General features: G+C 42.2%; 2 protein-coding genes across 5 annotated transcripts; one reads left to right on the top strand and one right to left on the bottom strand.

The window, feature by feature from the left end:
• Positions 1-290: 290 nt before the first annotated feature.
• On the bottom strand, positions 291-2,507 carry thtpa (thiamine triphosphatase). 2 transcript variants are annotated; one of them, XM_046355858.1, is made up of 5 exons: positions 2,370-2,507; positions 2,071-2,146; positions 1,453-1,692; positions 1,138-1,317; positions 291-511 (listed from the first exon to the last, which is right to left on the bottom strand). In XM_046355858.1, exons 1-5 carry the CDS (start codon positions 2,373-2,375, stop codon positions 411-413), a joined length of 603 nt encoding a protein of 200 aa, XP_046211814.1. In that variant the 5' UTR covers positions 2,376-2,507; the 3' UTR covers positions 291-410. The 2 variants fall into 2 exon arrangements, with proteins under 2 accessions (XP_046211814.1, XP_046211812.1); XM_046355856.1 differs by having other exon boundaries at positions 1,138-1,692.
• A 924-nt stretch (positions 2,508-3,431) lies between these two features.
• Positions 3,432-16,216, top strand: zfhx2 (zinc finger homeobox 2). 3 transcript variants are annotated; one of them, XM_046355853.1, is made up of 5 exons: positions 3,432-3,566; positions 5,472-5,630; positions 8,574-8,628; positions 8,902-13,073; positions 13,383-16,216. In XM_046355853.1, exons 1-5 carry the CDS (start codon positions 3,468-3,470, stop codon positions 13,776-13,778), a joined length of 4,881 nt encoding a protein of 1,626 aa, XP_046211809.1. In that variant the 5' UTR covers positions 3,432-3,467; the 3' UTR covers positions 13,779-16,216. The 3 variants fall into 3 exon arrangements, with proteins under 3 accessions (XP_046211809.1, XP_046211811.1, XP_046211810.1); XM_046355855.1 differs by having other exon boundaries at positions 9,907-13,073; XM_046355854.1 differs by lacking the exon at positions 3,432-3,566 and adding an exon at positions 3,646-4,891.
• Positions 16,217-16,457: the final 241 nt, after the last annotated feature.

A 16,457-nucleotide genomic window follows, 5' to 3' on the forward strand; every position in this document is an offset into this window, starting at 1 on the left:
AGGACAAGACCAACCACACCATGTGGGGATAAGAGGTTGGAAGACATTCCCATTCCCAATCATCCTATGTCTCCAGCAAAAGTGGATCCAAAACATGCTGAATGGCAGATGTCATTATCATTCAGTGACTCAGCAAGTGGACAGGGTGGTAGTTCATTATTCTTTAGAACTGGTTGAATACCATGTACTAGGCCTATGACACCCAGACAGCATAGCAGGACATATGAGATTATGAAATTATGAAGTCTTGTGAAAGCAAAATCAAGGGCAACAATCATAATATATTTTCATTGTTTATTGTAATAACAAAGATAGACCATAATTTTTGTGTTAACCACTTGAATTAGATAAAGTTAAGGACATGCAGAATTTTCAATGACATTAGTCAGCTACCTTCCAGCTACTATTTCTTACAATATATATGCACTTAGTAATTTTGCATAGTGTTCTGGGCAGTATCTTTGCAGGTACACATCCATTTTTCCTTGAACCTTCTGATCGCCAGACAAACCTAAAGATGAGGGGGAGAGGGTGAAATAGGGAAAAATAAAGAAAATATTAAATATTTCTAAAATAAATATAACATAAATACAAAATTAACCGTAAGATGTGACATTACAGCACAGAGTAAAGTTGTAATAATATGGTAATGATATGGTAACAAGTTATAGTTACTCACATTGAAACGTTATTTGTCCAGATACCCCGTAATTTCAGTATAATTATATTCTTATTTCAGGGTTACACCACATGCTTTGTGCCATAGTATAGAGGGGTAACAATACAGAGCCCTTTTTCCAACCATTTTCCTTATTAAACTCTTATTTCATCCTTAAAATCTTATAACAAACTATTACCCTTAAACATGAATGTAATTATACTGAAATTAACGGTTATGAATGTTTTATTGTGAGTATAAATAATTTGTTACATTACTATTACCATGTTATCACCATTTTATTCCATGATGTAACATAAAGTGCGACAAATGATCTATAAGAAGACATTAGTACAATACATATATGCCATCAATCTGTATGATGCATGCTTTCTGGCAGAAACAAGCATTACCATGAAAATTAAGAGAGAAAGAATAATAAGTGCATAAATGACTGATACCCAGCATCCCCTGCTCACCCAGTCTTTGGGCAGTCTTTTCAATCTTCCTCAGTGCAGACTGAATGTCTTCTCCCTGTGGCACGAGAACCTCTATCTCCCCTACACAATAGCCAAAGTCGGCCTGGTCAAGGTCTACACGCACTCCACTTTCATCTCCTTCCCCCCCAAAAGTGAATGAACACCTCTGTGTTGTGAACTCTGCAAAGCAAACCAGATTCAGCTCCATCAGCCAGGACTCATTCCATGTGGGGCAATTCTCTGCACCTTCAGTTTTGGGTGTGTCTTGATGGACCACTGGGTGCGTCTGGTTGGCAGTTTTTTGCTCCCTATTACCTTCTTTCATGAACTCTCTCACTTTCATCTGAATTTGAGACAGATTGGTTATCTCCTGATAGCGTGAACACAGTTCTGCCTTCTGAGGCTCCCCCACTCTGTCTTCTGCCTTTGTAACTGTAGTGCATTTGAGTTCCCAACATCCCTGGCGACAACGCAACCAAACATCTCTCAAGGTGAGAAGGAAGTCTGGGGTGTCAAAATACTTGTCTTGGAATTGTTTCTGACCAATACACACCGCTGGTGAGAGAAACGTTGCAAGAAAGAGGGAAGGGTGCAGAGAAAATGTATTACATATTGTTTGAATGAATAGTTTTCACTGCTGGAAAGGATGCAATTTTGTTTTTAATTTCTAAGTATACTGAGAAATAATATCAAGTAAGTATTAGAAATAAAATCTGTCCTGATAAAACTAAATTAACAGTGTAGTCTACATTTGAGCTTTCTTTACCAACCTTCATCAGCAGCATTCCACTATAATTAATCTAGTAGTTAGCCCACATTATACATTAAAATGGTGCATTCTATATTGTAAGTAGCCTACATCAATCATATTTTTTGGTGTTTCTAATATAAAATCAAGAGTTATGGAGATGGTACAACTTGGAGGCTACACACCTCCCATCTCTTCCAATTGTTTCTGAATGTCAGCGTCACAGACAAATTTCCTCTCCACTTCCACACTCATTGTACTCTGTAATGACACAAATTTATCAGCATCAAAATGCTCACTGTGAAATAAATTAATCTAACAACTACACATGATAAATTCAATTTAGGGAATAGTATATGGTCCCAATATTGGCCTTGAGCCGTGTGGAAACGTAGCTACGATATGTAATAAATACAGAGCGCGTGCAGGAGTAACACTAGATTAGTACGTTAGCGTTAAACATTTCATATATTCTACACCTCACCTCCATTTAACGACCGCTATTACCGATTCAACAGTCTTGTAAAATCGGTTCAAGACTGTTGATTGAGCATTCACTAAATCACTGACAGCCGCAAGTATTTTAGGCAGGCGCAGTGTGGACACCTAGGTGCTTACTGCATTCATGAGCATCATAGCCCGTCATAATAACGCAGAACAATTACTTTACAGAGATTGGAAAACCACTGTTAGTACCGTTTTTAAACCTATAATCTATACTATTTGTATTTTTGTTATAACCGTAATCCCCCATATTTCGTGAATAATTAAACTATTGTCATGCAGTACTACACAATATGATGTACAGTAATATAAAAGGGCTTGGTGAACATACTGTAACAAGTGTCCTAATTGGACAGGGGTCCTATTAGGCCTAATTGGGAAATGCCAATCTCATTCAATAGCCTACTGATGGATTGAGAAACGAAATAGAGACCAAATAGCTCTAATCAAAGACATATATTGTCTCACCATGATTATAAATAGATGTAAAATTTTCCGCAGCGTAATGTCTAGATACAGTTTATTTTTTAATTTGACCTTTATTTAACTAGGCAAGTCAGTTAAGAACAAATTCTTATTTTCAATGACGGCCTAGGAACAGTGGGTTAACTGCCTGTTTGTACTTTGTTAGCTCGGGGGTTTGAACTTGCAACCTTTCAGTTACTAGTCCAACGCTCTAACCACTAGGCTACCCTGACGTGACATGTTGTGATTGTTTAACATTTCAATATGTAGGCTATTCGCCCTGCTTGTTTATTTTCATCCTAATCTGATGACTCCATAGAGGATCAGTATTTTGGGTATGCAATCCGATTCAATCCGGTTGATTGAATTCTACAAATGCTTTTTCAGATCAAGGGACATGGCTCTGGAGAGTCCCTCTCATCATGCTTCATTACATTAAACTGCAGCACTGGTTCGACGAGACAAATATTAGGCTATCTGAATAAACTAATATTGTTACATAAAGGTTTTATAGTGACGCCAAATGTATTCTTCCCTACTGAATGTCAGATATCAGCCTTGGGGGGAGCTGTCGTGTGTTTACTAGAGGGAAGAGGGGAAAGAGAGAGGGCGAATGAGGGAGGGAGAGAACAGGCGAGGGAGGGCGAGCAAGAGAAAACTTTTCAGTTTTAAAGAGCGAGAGGAAGCGTGCGCTGGAGCGACGACCATGCAGGTAAATGCATTAGCTAATTGCTCTGAAGTTAATTAAACGATATTGCTGTTTGCTTAATTGCGATTGTGCGTTTGAAAGATTGCTGTGCAAATGATAGTTTCAATCGAAAGATGAATGTTGTATATCAAATGGTTCTATTCACCGGATTCGAACATTAAATTCCAAACTTTTCAACCTCCGTCTCCGTTTCTTTTCACCCCACCACCCCTTTTGCCGTGCGCAGTGTGCAAGTAGTCTGTTTCAAGTAGCTTAGCATTAGATTCTTTTGTCAATTATTGCACGAAGCCATCTAAAATGATTGTAAAGATGTTTATAAATACTAAATATTTTGTATAATGAAGTAGATCATTAAAATGTGTTATCAGATTTTGTGGAATGGTGGGGGAGTAGGGGGCGCGCCGTTTTTTACACATCTGTAAAGGGAACCCATATTCATTAATTAAATAGCTTAGTCCATGTAGGCCTCAATTTGCGCTGTTGAGCAGGCTGCGGGTGGTGTAATACTGGATCCCCGATTGGCAGCCCACAATCCGAGGGATAAGTGAAGCACTCGAGGCCGATGTTTTGGACGGAGTATCTAAAGCCTACAGTGTATCTATTTGTAGTAGATCGGTATACTTCCGAATGTGTAGCCATGTACACCTGGGTTTAGTTTTTTTTTTTCAGACTAGTTGAGGAAGCTTGACAGCGACGGGTTAAGTTCTTGTTAGCTAGTAGGCTAAGTGCCACGACTGTTATTTTGGTCCTTTTGTTTAATTTCGCAACGTTAATGAATAGACAAGGCGGTAAATAGTTTCGAGTCTCAGTTTTTAACCGTCTGATAATTGCAGGACAGAGTTAGTGTGTTTCTTGCATTTCGTAACACAAGCTAGAAACAACTATTGCGACGTCGATAGCTTGGCTAACTAACGCTAGCTAGCTTGCTAGCTAATTGATTCAACACTTCGGCGTAGCTAATTAGGTTGGACGTTAATTAGCTAAAGAATCACGAGCCATTTGGGCATTTTTATCCACGCCGTTGTTATATATAGCCTTAAACTATGTTTTATTACTCATTGCACTTTCTCAACTATAATAATCATGCAACCTTGCTGGTTAAACGATATTTTCTGGGCACGGCTAGATAATTGGTGAGGACGGAAGTGGGCAAATACAAGTGTTGGTATTTGGGATTTGTTTTTGTTTTTATCGCGCCTCGATTAATTTAGTAGTATTCAAATTTGGATCTTAATAATAGCGACGATGTAAGTCGTTAAACCTAACCACAAAATTCTATTTCTGCCGAGTAGCATTGGAAAAGGACAATACTGCATTGAGTTCTCATGGTGAGGTATGTTGGCCATTAGGCTATTTTGTTAACGTTAGAGTGTGTATGATGTTCAAATGGCTATTATTCGCTTATTAGTTATAAAACGACATGTTTTGCATGACCCTAAATATCATGCTAGTCGCTGACAGTTTATGCTGGTCAAGGTCAATATTCAGGCCATTCACTTACATTTTAATTGAAGTGGTTTAAATGTTTCTTCGTGTCACATGACATTGCAATTACATGTCAGAAATGTAAAGTATTTTATTTATTGAACTGTTAATTTGTTAATTGGTAGTCCTCAGAGGAATTTAATTTGAAGTTGATTCAATTGATTTGGACCAAGTTTAATTGATACTATTTTAGGTAGGTCTAATGTAGCCTAAACAATTAGGCTATCTATTTCTGTTATCTAATAGTTAATTATCTATATTGAGGCTGAACTTGGATTACTTTCTGTTTAGGTTTATTTTTATTTCCAACATACTTACTGAACATTTGCACTGTATAGCTTTTATTTTGGTTCTACAGAGTAACACCCCTGGACATGGTCAGAAATATTTTTAATTCCACTAAAATACATTTTGATCTTGCAGGAGGAGTCTGGTGAGACAGTGTGCGGTGACCGCAACGGAGTGGCGGTGTGGTTATGCCCCCTGTGTCAACAAGGGTTACCAGACAGGGGCTCCCTTGCTCTGCACCTGAATGATGGGCATAGTGTGCTTCCTAACTGTGTAGACAAGTTGCTGGACATTGTAAGTAGTGCAATGCAAGTTCATTCTGGACTAGTATTTATTTATTTTTCTCCCATCGCACGAGTCAACAGAACTTGACTTTTGTATCTATGTGTTTAATTAATGATTCTTGGATGACATCAAATATAATACATTATCAATTATTGTACATGCATTATTTGTATATGTTATTGTAGGATTTTAAAACGTTTCCCAAAAGCCTCTTAAGTGTAAGTTGAACTAACTTAGAATCTTTGTAAGAACATGGTTAAATCTCCGAGCTGTTTACAAAAACCATTGTTACTAAAGCTGCATTTGAAAACGCTTGTTAGTTACGGACTGCCTTAGACCACTCATAGAACAGCTAATTGCGTCGTAAGCAGTTTTTTTTGTGTACCACGCCACTTTATAGACAGATCTCCACTAAACATCATCAAATGGTTCTGTCTGACTGTTAACTTCACAACGAAGTTGACAACAACTACAAAGTTGCAAGTCTTTAACTGTTACAAACAAGCAAATAAAAATATGCTTCAGGAAACCAAGATGACTGCTTTAAAAGATAAATGGCCTACAGTATAAACTACGTAGGCCTATATAATTCAAGAATATTATAAACATTTAATGTTCATTCAATTGAGTTCTATTTTACTACTGTCTATAATTTTGCCTCAATATACAGTACTAGTCAAAAGTTTGGACACACTTACTCATTAGAGTTTTACTTTAATTTTATTATTTTCTACACTGTCGAATAATAGTGAAGACAGCAAAACTATGATGTAACAGCATATGGAATCATGTAGTAACTAAGTGTTAAACAAATCAAAATATATTTGAGTTTTTCAAAGTAGCCATCCTTTGCCTAGATGACAGCTTTGCACACTCCTGGCATTCTCTCAACCAGCGTCACCTGGAATGCTTTATCATCATTCTTTAAGGAGTTCCCACATATGCTGAGCACTTGTTGGATGAGTTTCCTTCACTCTGCGGTCCAACTCATCTCAAACCATCTCAATTGGGTTGAGGTTTGGTGATTGTTGAGGCTAGGTCATCGGATGCAGAACTCCATCACTCACCTTCTTGATAAAATAGTCCTTACACAGCCTGGAGGTGTGTTGGGTCATTGTCCTGTTGAAAAACAAATTATAGTCCCACTAAGTGCAAACCAGATGGGATGGCTTATCACTGCAGAATGTTGTGGTGGCCATGCTGGTTAAGTGTGCCTTGAATTCTAAATAAATCACTGACCGTGTCACCAGCAAAGCACCATCACACCACCACCTCCACCTCTACAAGACCATGGTGCTTGCCTACGGAGCTGTGAGGGGAACGGCACCTCAGTACCTCCAGGCTCTGATCAGGCCCTACACCCAAATAAGGGCACTGCGTTCATCCACCTCTGGCCTGCTCGCCTCCCTACCACTGAGGAAGTACAGTTCCCGCTCAGCTCAGTCAAAACTGTTCGCTGCTCTGGCTCCCCAATGGTGGAACAAACTCCCTCACGACGCCAGGACAGCGGAGTCAATCACCACCTTCCGGAGACACCTGAAACCCCACCTCTTTAAGGAATACCTAGGATAGGATAAAGTAATCCTTCTCACCCCCCCCCCCCCCTTAAAATATTTAGATGCACTATTGTAAAGTGGTTGTTCCACTGGATGTCATAAGGTGAATGCACCAATTTGTAAGTCGCTCTGGATAAGAGCGTCTGCTAAATGACTTAAATGTAAATGTAAATGTAAGGCAAAGGGTGGCTACTTTGAAGAATCTCAAATATAAAATAAAACTTTTGGGGGGGTTACTAAATGATTCCATATGTGTTATTTCATAGTTTTGATGTCTTCATTATTATTCTACAATGTCAAAAGTAGTGAAAAGAAAGAAAAACCCTTGAATGAGTAGGTGTTGCCAAACTTTTGGCTGGTACTGTATTTCATGATACGTAACAACTTGTGCAATGTGCCAAATCTTTATTTAGTGCATTATTATACAGACCTTCTAACATGCATGCATTTTGCGTACCTACTACACAATTCTCTGTCCATGTACGAGATCTGAGTTAAAAGTACGCAGAAATGAATAGGGCCTGTTTTTTTGGGGGGGGGTTGTCTCCATTTGAACAAAAAATGTATCACTGAGTAAATTTAACATCCTGTTTCTCGAGTGGCAACACACAGACATGTACAGAGTTTGAGTCAATGGAGATTAATACCTCGTTTTTCGACGTAGCTACCCCGTGTCTGCCCCTCCTGTTTGTTGTGATGCTGAGTTTGCCGACTGTCAGCTGTATGTAAACACATGGACAAATCTCTTTTCGGCTCCATGTGTTGTGGAAAGGGAAACATTAATTGTTTCAAGCAAACATAAGATTCAGTGGGCTCGAAAGTGCCAGCACTTCACTCGCATTTGCTAGTGAAAGAAATTAAATTAAAATACGAGTAACTTGTTGCATTTGTGCGAGTGTGAGATACATTTGAATTCTGCGTCCCATTAGTTGTATTTTCCACAACATTACGAGGATCACGCAACCTGAGACTAACTTATTTGTTTAATAAAATGTTAAAAACTCCCAAGAATAAAGACCCTTTGTGTTCTTTCTAATTAGATCTTGTTAGTGATTTTTACCATCTGTGTAAATGGAATGCTGTCAAGCAAGTATTCCAACCTTTTGTTGAATTGATTTGGTATAGTTCTATAATTGCGATCAGACTCACAGACAGTGCGCGCACGAGCGTGCTGGGGGAAAGAGAACCCCAATTCGGCGTTTTCTGCGCGCGAGTTGAATCTCCAATTTGCCGCGTGCGTCTGGTACTCTAAAGGGTTGGCAGGTCATAGAATCATAGAACGAGTCACCAATTTATACCAAGATGCTCTTTTGTTGGACTGCAGCACTAAGCAGTGGGTTCCTGTGTCAGCAAAATTGAGTCTTAAGGTAAAATGTTAGTTTTCTCTCTTTACCAGGCTGCTCCCAAACAGGGGCCGAGTGGAGTGGACACCAATGTTAAGCATGATACAGGTGAGTTTGTCCTCTAACAGCATTACCTACGGTTTTGCACTGTCTTTATGAATTTTAGTTACGCATTATTTGAAAGGATACAAGCACATTGACATATTGAGTAGCCTAAACAATTAGCTTGTGTTAATTTTAAACGCCTGTTCCTTGAAGGTTTAGAACTAAAAGTATCAATATGCTATGACTGTATTTGTGTTGTCAGTTAATCAGGATCTGTCAAGGTTCCATGGACCCAAAACACCTGCTGAAATATATTGTCTTTCTGCTTCACATCAGATGCTACATCATTACAACTGAAGCTTTTAGAAGCTTCAGACTCCCTCTCAGACCCATGTCAAAATAATGAGAACTCTGAAGGACCCCAGCAGAATTACAACAGTAGGCACACTCTCATTGGGCCTGGCGATAAAGAGATGGATAAGGAAGTCGGAGTGAAAGACCCGGAGGGAGGTGGAGTTGTCTTGGAGTCGGATCAGGAGACCGATCAGTCCACAGAAACACTTGTCGACAATGAAAAGTCCACAGGAAAAAATGGTGTAATGGCTGATGGCGATGACAGCCGTCCATTCAAATGTAATGCGTGCTTAGAGGCTTTTCCTACCAGGACCACATTGTGTGTTCACTACAACTCTGCATCCCATGTGCAACGGATGAGAACAGGATCCCTAAAACAGGGTGGTGAAAATGACACCCCTGCTCCCTCAGTCTCTTTTCTGTCTCGGCCATATTTATCAAACAAGCCCTACCAGTGCGCTGTGTGTCGAGTCTCTTACAACCATGCCATTACCCTGGAGAGTCATTTGAAATCTGTTTTGCACCAGACCCGTAGCAGAAATGCAGTAATCTCTGCCAACGGTGCAACTGGAAATTCGGGAAGTAACAACATGGCTACTAACTTACTTGTTACCTCTGGGGGCAGCACTGCACAGTTGGTTTGCACCACCAGCAGTAATTGTGTCATCCCGGCAAGCCTGACAGCAGCAGCAATGACTACCAAAGACGGAGAACCTATTCAAACTCAGCCGGCTCCCTCGCTGCTTTCCTCCCCTGTAGCCTCTGCTCAGGCAGTCTCTGCCTTTCTCACCCTCCTCACGTCCAGCCCAAGCTCTCTCTCACACTCCCTCCTCCCCTCTCTGTTTGCGGCTGGGGCGTCCCCTGCCACAGCCACACCTCAGCTCATACCCCAGCATCAGATGCTCATGCCCTTTATCGTGAATGGGCTCCAAACGCAAAGCCAGAGTCTAAACCCAGAGCTTTTGACACAGTCTGTTCCCCTTCTAGGTCTCAATGCTGCCCAGCAAGCTATCCTGGCCCAAAGACTCAGTAGCTTACAGAACCAGTGGCCAGCTGTCGACCTCCAAGCAACCACACAAACCTGTTCAGAAGACAACCAAACAAACAAGAGCAAATTGAAGGAAGAGACGAACGAGACGACAATTGAGGAGAAAAGGTCACTTAAGGCTGAAAAAGGTAAAAATTGGCCCCTGGAATGTGATGGAGAAAGAGAGATTTGTGAAGAGGATAGTAAAGGATATGCACAAGAGCTCATCAGCGCCTTAGTAAGCAAAAATAACAGGGTTGAGTCATGTAGGATAGATGAAGATAATGAAATGAAAGATGGCACAACATACGAAGGGAACTCTGCAGATGGAAAAGGGGAGAACATTGACAAGTGTATTGACCGCTCACCGTCTGTTACCAGCAACTCAAGCCTAAGTCCTACCACTTTAAATCTTATGCTTAGCCCTGATTGTACCCTTCAAAAATCTCAAGTTGGCACAAGCCCTTGTGCCTCTGTCTTGTCACCAAAATTGAGCCCCTTTAAACGCGCCTTAAATTCCTCTGATCCAACTCATCCCCATGCTAATTTGAGGGCTCGGCACTTCTCCCCAGGTCCCCCGATACTGTCAGAGTTCCAGATACAGGTTCTGCGTGCGTTTCTGGAGTCGCGTAGTGGGGCTGACGCAGCCAGTCCTCCCCGTGATGACTGTGAGTCGTTGGGCAGGGAGGTGGGGCTCACCGAGGCGGAAGTACATAAGTGGCTCACTGACGCCCGACGCGCCAAAGAAAAGCAGAAAGTTGGGGGCGCAGGGCACATGCGCAGCATTGCAGCCTACGGTAAAAGATCCAAGCGTCTTGATAACAAAGAGGAGGAAGGTGCCCTTACAATAGATATGCTTGAGGGAAGGGACAGCGGTGAGGCCTCTGGCAGTCACGCAATGGATCTGTCCAATAGTGGAGGAAGGAGGAAAGAGTTGGGGAGGGAGAGCCAAGGGGACTCGTGTCTGGCCTCTGATTCAGACAATGAAGAATTCTACACCTCTGTCATCGTGAGTGAGGAGGACAGTCTGACTGGTTCCATGAGGGAGGGGCCAGGCAGCCCTGCTAAAGAGGAGGCTCTGGTAGAACTGGCAGGAGACCAGGGCTCAGGAGGAGGAAAGGTGCTGCGCTCCACCACTGTGTTTCTCTCAGACGCCGAGGATGACGATGATGACGAGGAGGCTGCATCTCAGAGAGCAAAGAGAAGAAAGAGAAAGAGGGAGTTGGAGGTGGAGGTCAAGAAGGAGAGATTAGACCCCGATGTGGATTTGGAACTAGAGGCCCAAGCTGATCCTCCTTCCCAACTTTCTATCTCCATTGACCATCGAGGGCTTCCAAGTGGCATTCTACACTCCCTCCCTCTGTCTCTGTCCCTGGCTCCATTCTCTACTCAATTCCTTAGCCCCTATGTTCTCTCTCTCCCTCCCTCAGTGGTTGGGCTTGGAGTTGCAGAAGGAGATGGAGGCAAAGTACCTGCCTTTCCAAACCCTCCTAACATCACCCGGTTCTCTGACCCTCTCATTACATCGCCACTCTCCCTCCTAACCCACACCTCCCACTACATGTCTAATGGTGGAGACTGTGAGGCTGCTTTAGATCTCAGCATCAGGAAAAGCCATCGCTCAACATCTGCTTCCTCCACCTCTCTCATGGGTGACAAGACTTCAGCACAAAAGGGCCGTCTGCTTGACGGGCTAGGTCTAAGGCCCACAGCTTTTGGGTTACCTGAGGAAGGGAGACTCGGTGTGGTCAAGTTCAAACCTGAGCAAGCATCATCCAACAGCAGTGGCTTTGCACGTGGCAATAACATGGCTAAGGCCAGCACTGTTTACATGAGGGCAGCAGAGAGGTTGAACACCTCCATAATTGAGAGAGAGAGGGAGAGGGAAAAAGAGAAGGAGAGGGACCAGAAAGGCAGGCCCAAAGCACGACGGTACAGGGACATGAGACGTTCCAGGACCATCATCCAGGCTGAGCAGCTCGATGTGCTTTATGGCTGCTATTTCAAAGATCCAAATCCTGGGAAACATGAGTTTGAGCAGATATCAGAGTGGGTCCATCTCCCAAAGAAGGTTGTACAGATCTGGTTCCAGAACATGCGGGCCAGGGAGCGCAAGGGTGAGGTTCGCTTCGTCAGTGATGGCACTCTGGCAGCAGTGGGCAAACCGCTCATCAAGTTCACCTGGCCACTGTCACAACCCATCTTCTCCAGCACCCCCAAATCAAACACCAACTGTAGCGTCTCAACTGTAGCCAATCCAGTACTGGCCCTCCCAAAGACTGAGGTGAAAGAGGAAATTGTCAAAATCAAAAACCAAGTTCCTAACAGGCCCAAGGAGGTGGCCTCTTCCATTTCCTCCGTGAGCAGCAGTGTGTCTGCAGTGCCAAATACCAAAATGGAGGTGACAAACAATGTCACAATGGTCAAAATCGCCCCCAAAAGCATTGCTCCATCTCCCCCTGTCGTACCCAAGGAGACCCATCCTACCCCGCCTTGCCCCCTTCCCAAACATACACCTGAAGAGGATGTTGGGGAAAATGACTCTGACGAAGAAGTGGATGATCATAACCAAGAGAAGCCACTAGCTGGGCCTGGATCCACTAACCGCATGGTACCAAAAATGCCCTCTACTCCAATTAGCAAGTCCCTTGCTGCGACATCTCAAAAACAAAATGGGCTCAACTACTGGTCGGCCAAGGGCCCCTTTAAGATCAACACACTTTCTAGGGAACAGTTGGGTCTGTCAACCCCCCGTGCTCCCACAGTTGTCGGCGCCACTACTGCCACCACTGCGCTCAATATTTCTGCTGCTGCCTCTACCGGAGCAACCACCACCACAACAGAAAGCGCAAGCCCTCAGACCACTGTCAGCATTGTCACCATCGCCAAGACTGCTCCATCGGAGGGAAGCTTCCTGCACCACTCCACCACCCGCAGGCCGCGCACACACCTGTCCTGTCTGCAGCTGTCCATCCTGCAGTCTTGCTATGAGACGTGCGCCCACCCTAATGCGCTGGAGTGTGAGGCAGTAGGGACGGAGCTGGGGCTGCCACTCAAGGTGGTGCAGATCTGGTTCCAGAATACCCGCGCCAAGGAGAAACGCTGGAGGCTGCAGCAGGAGAAACTGGTGAGACATTTGACTGTACAGTTTGCTATGCATTGGTGTGGGAAGTTGTTCATATTATTTTTACTTTAAAGGCTGGTTTCCCAGAAAAAGATTAAGTCTAGTTTTGGATAAAAAATATATTTCAATAGAGATTTCCACTGTGCAGGATTTTTGGTCTAGAACTTAGGCTTCATCTGTGTCTGGGCAACCGTCCCTAAAACTTTACTCCTTGTCTAGAAGTGTGTATATATACATTGAGGTCACTCACCACTAACCTTTTTTGTTGGAGTAACGTCTTTGTCTCTCTGTCCCTCTCCCTCCCTCTTCTAGTCTCCAGTGTCGTCAGATCCCTCCAAGAAGGTTGACATGAGCTCAGGCAGCTATCTGCAGTACAATGCTCTGCGAGCCCACCGTCCTATCCTTCCCAAACCGGTTCAGCTGACGGTCCTGGAGCCATCTTCTCCCCCAGCCAGGGGCCAGCCAGCAGGTCGAGAGATGCTGAGAGGCAGGTGCGAGGCCTGCAATGCAGGCTTTGAGTCCAGAGCAGCAGCAAGATCCCATGTCTTCTCCCCTCGACATCTAGCCACTCTGAGAACCACTAACTTTGGCCAGCCGGCGACCATCATCAACAACGGATCTGATACCGGGTCCAGTTCTGTCTCCGCCTTAGGGTCTGTTGTAGAGGACCCTCCAGCTTCCCCACCCCCAGCCAGCAGCACCAGCTAAGGCACCCGTCGGTGCTGGTAGAGACTCGGGACCCATTGGGCTCCTACATTTTAAGAAACAAAAATTGGGCACTGGTCTTCCAAGCTAATATCCTTTGGTTTTCGATGTTTGGAAAGGCCCGGTTGCCCTTTCTCCCTCTCCTTGGACGTCTTTCTGCCGAGTTCTTGTTTCCAAACTGGACTCATTTGGATACACCGACTATTGTTACACTGCTTCACGCTTAATCAAAAGTTATCAAATGACTGATGAACATGTACCAGTCCCCTTTGATATTTTCCTGGTCTGCAGTTATAATCCTTGTCGTCTCATCCTTGTCCTTAAAATGACTCTTACAATACTTGTGTATTATCCCCTAAAGACTGCTTATGCAAAACGATTAGGCCATTATATGACTGACTGCAAGATTCTTATCCTCATAAGTGCTCCTAGAAATTGAAGTTTTAATAGTGGACCAGGCACTTGTTTGAGACTGGGTCTGATATTACATTTCCCACAGTATACTCCTTCCTAAGTCATTTTGTTAGTCCAACTGCATCCTATAAAACTGGGACTGCTGGGATTGACTGTACATGGATAGATTTGACCAGAACAAATGAAAAGTAGCTCTGTTTTAGTGGCTTTGAACGAAAGCAGTCTTGATTTTATCTGTATCCCCAACTTTTTGTTCGGATACAGGTGGAGTGTGTTCAGTTAGAGATGGTGTTTTTCACTTCACTTGGATTTTAAAGGTACTTTTAACTGATTGTGACTAGAATTGGCGCGTTAAACTGAACAGATTATTATCCCCTCCTGTTAGCACATTGCCTGCGGCTGAAATGGTATGATATTCCCTATATAGTGCACTACTTTTGACTAGAGCCCTATGGGACTAGAGACCAACTCACTCTGTTTTCATGACAATCCTCTATAGATGGGGGGTGAAGAGGCTGAAGAGGGCAGACTCATTATACAGCACTTTGATGCGTTTCACATTGTATGAAACGTTTTTATTCTTAAGCATTCTTATGCAGAGCGTATTTCTACTTAATGAAATATGTGCATGTTGGATGTCTTATGGTGAGTCACAATAATTAAATTGAAACATTGTTTTTGTTTCAGTCTGTCAAAAAAGGTATGTTTTGGCTTATTAAACTCCAAACAAAAGACGGATCAGACCTTAACGCCGTGCAAGAAGAGTCTTAGTCCAGTAACTATTGTTAAATTATTTCCAATCTATTAATGCATCACTGGTGTGCAAGATGTATTGAATGAGTATGTGGAGCAAGAAAATTGTATGTTTCCTCCCCTTTTTATTATTTGGTCAATGAAAATATCCACAACGGATCATTGCATAAGATTGGAACAAGTGCTATTGCTTATAACCATCAATATACATCAACTTCCTGTGGAGGTCAAATGAAAAAGACTTGACCAAGAAAAGAACAGGGTTTGAATTTTTGGGGTTTAATTTATATATATTTTTGTCTTGAAACATATGTGGTTGCAAGCTAATACTTGTCATCTTTGTACTGGGTAGAAATAATGCAACTTGTCCAGAAACAAAGAGAAGGGAGTCAGTTTGGTACTCTAGTCACCTTTTTGTAAGCAATAGGGACATACAAAAAGTCAAGACGGAGCTAACAAAGAAGGTGCTGTTTTGAAGGACACAAACTACTAAATATGTTTTCCTTCGGTTTTATGTTGTATATTATTGTTATTAATAATGTTACTATTAATAGTTTTAACAAAATGCTAAACTAAATGATTTTTTAAAAAGAAATATATTACAAAAAACTGATATTCCAAAGTTACCCTTCCTTTTGCTTTCTGTCATTTAAAAAAACCAAAAAGCAATCTTGAGGTTGGCAGAGAGCAGGAGAGATGTTCTTCATGCAAACTGTAAAGTAACTCCCATGGCTTGACACTTGAGCCAGTCCAACATTTTTACCATGAGCTACATATTAATGCATTTCAGCCTTCACAACATGAGGAAGGCACTATATTGGGCTCAAAGACTAAACGTTTTAAAATGTCCTCCATAATTACTAATAATTTGTTTTAATGTTGTGGAGCTGTAGCATTTGTCTAAAACAAGGACTGGGTTGCAGGGCTTCAAGTATGGGATTACACAATGTTGCATTGTCCAAGGTAGGTAGGTTTTATGGAGACCTGCTTTTTATTCTAATCATTTTTCATTGTCACTTGATTATCACAATTGTTATAACTGTACTACTTCTGCTATTGTTATCATTACTCTCATCACGGTTTTGATTATTATTAAACCATAACGGTTTTAATGATGCCTCTTTTCACAAGAAAGATGGTATTGGTATGAATATTGAACAATAATGGTGGCAGTGTGTTTAAAAAATGTTTAGAATATTGACAAAGCTTATATTTTTCCTCACTTGTACTTTCATTTTGTGTTGATCTCCCATTCAGTTTTCTTTTGGTATACAGAAAACAAATAAAATAAATTGAACAACAACAACCGGTCTACTTAGCATGTAATGGGTATGTCAACCAGTTTCATTGCTTGGTAAATCAATTTCACTAGTCTCTTGTAATAGGCTACATGTTATCATAGCCAAGAGAGTTGATGTATTTGTAAATTCATGATGAACATATAGCATAGCTGACTTTTTGCCATGGTTGTACTCTGCTGAGTGTAAGGTGTGACTGGTTATATAGTAATGAGAG

The sequence above is a fragment of the Oncorhynchus gorbuscha genome, linkage group LG07, assembly GCF_021184085.1.
Source record: "Oncorhynchus gorbuscha isolate QuinsamMale2020 ecotype Even-year linkage group LG07, OgorEven_v1.0, whole genome shotgun sequence".
Classification (NCBI taxonomy): Eukaryota; Metazoa; Chordata; class Actinopteri; order Salmoniformes; family Salmonidae; genus Oncorhynchus; species Oncorhynchus gorbuscha.

Bases quoted from the DNA above. Each gene is read 5' to 3' on its own strand.
- thtpa (XM_046355856.1), bottom strand. The intron at 1,693-2,070 runs GTGTGTAGCCTC...TTCTCTCACCAG, and splicing joins ACAATTGGAAGAGATGGGAG to CGGTGTGTATTGGTCAGAAA. The intron at 512-1,137 runs GTGAGCAGGGGA...CCTCATCTTTAG, and splicing joins AAAGACTGCCCAAAGACTGG to GTTTGTCTGGCGATCAGAAG.
- zfhx2 (XM_046355853.1), top strand. From the start codon at position 3,468: ATGAGGGAGGGAGAGAACAGGCGAGGGAGGGCGAGCAAGAGAAAACTT. The intron at 5,631-8,573 runs GTAAGTAGTGCA...TCTCTTTACCAG, and splicing joins TAGACAAGTTGCTGGACATT to GCTGCTCCCAAACAGGGGCC. The intron at 13,074-13,382 runs GTGAGACATTTG...TCCCTCTTCTAG, and splicing joins GGCTGCAGCAGGAGAAACTG to TCTCCAGTGTCGTCAGATCC.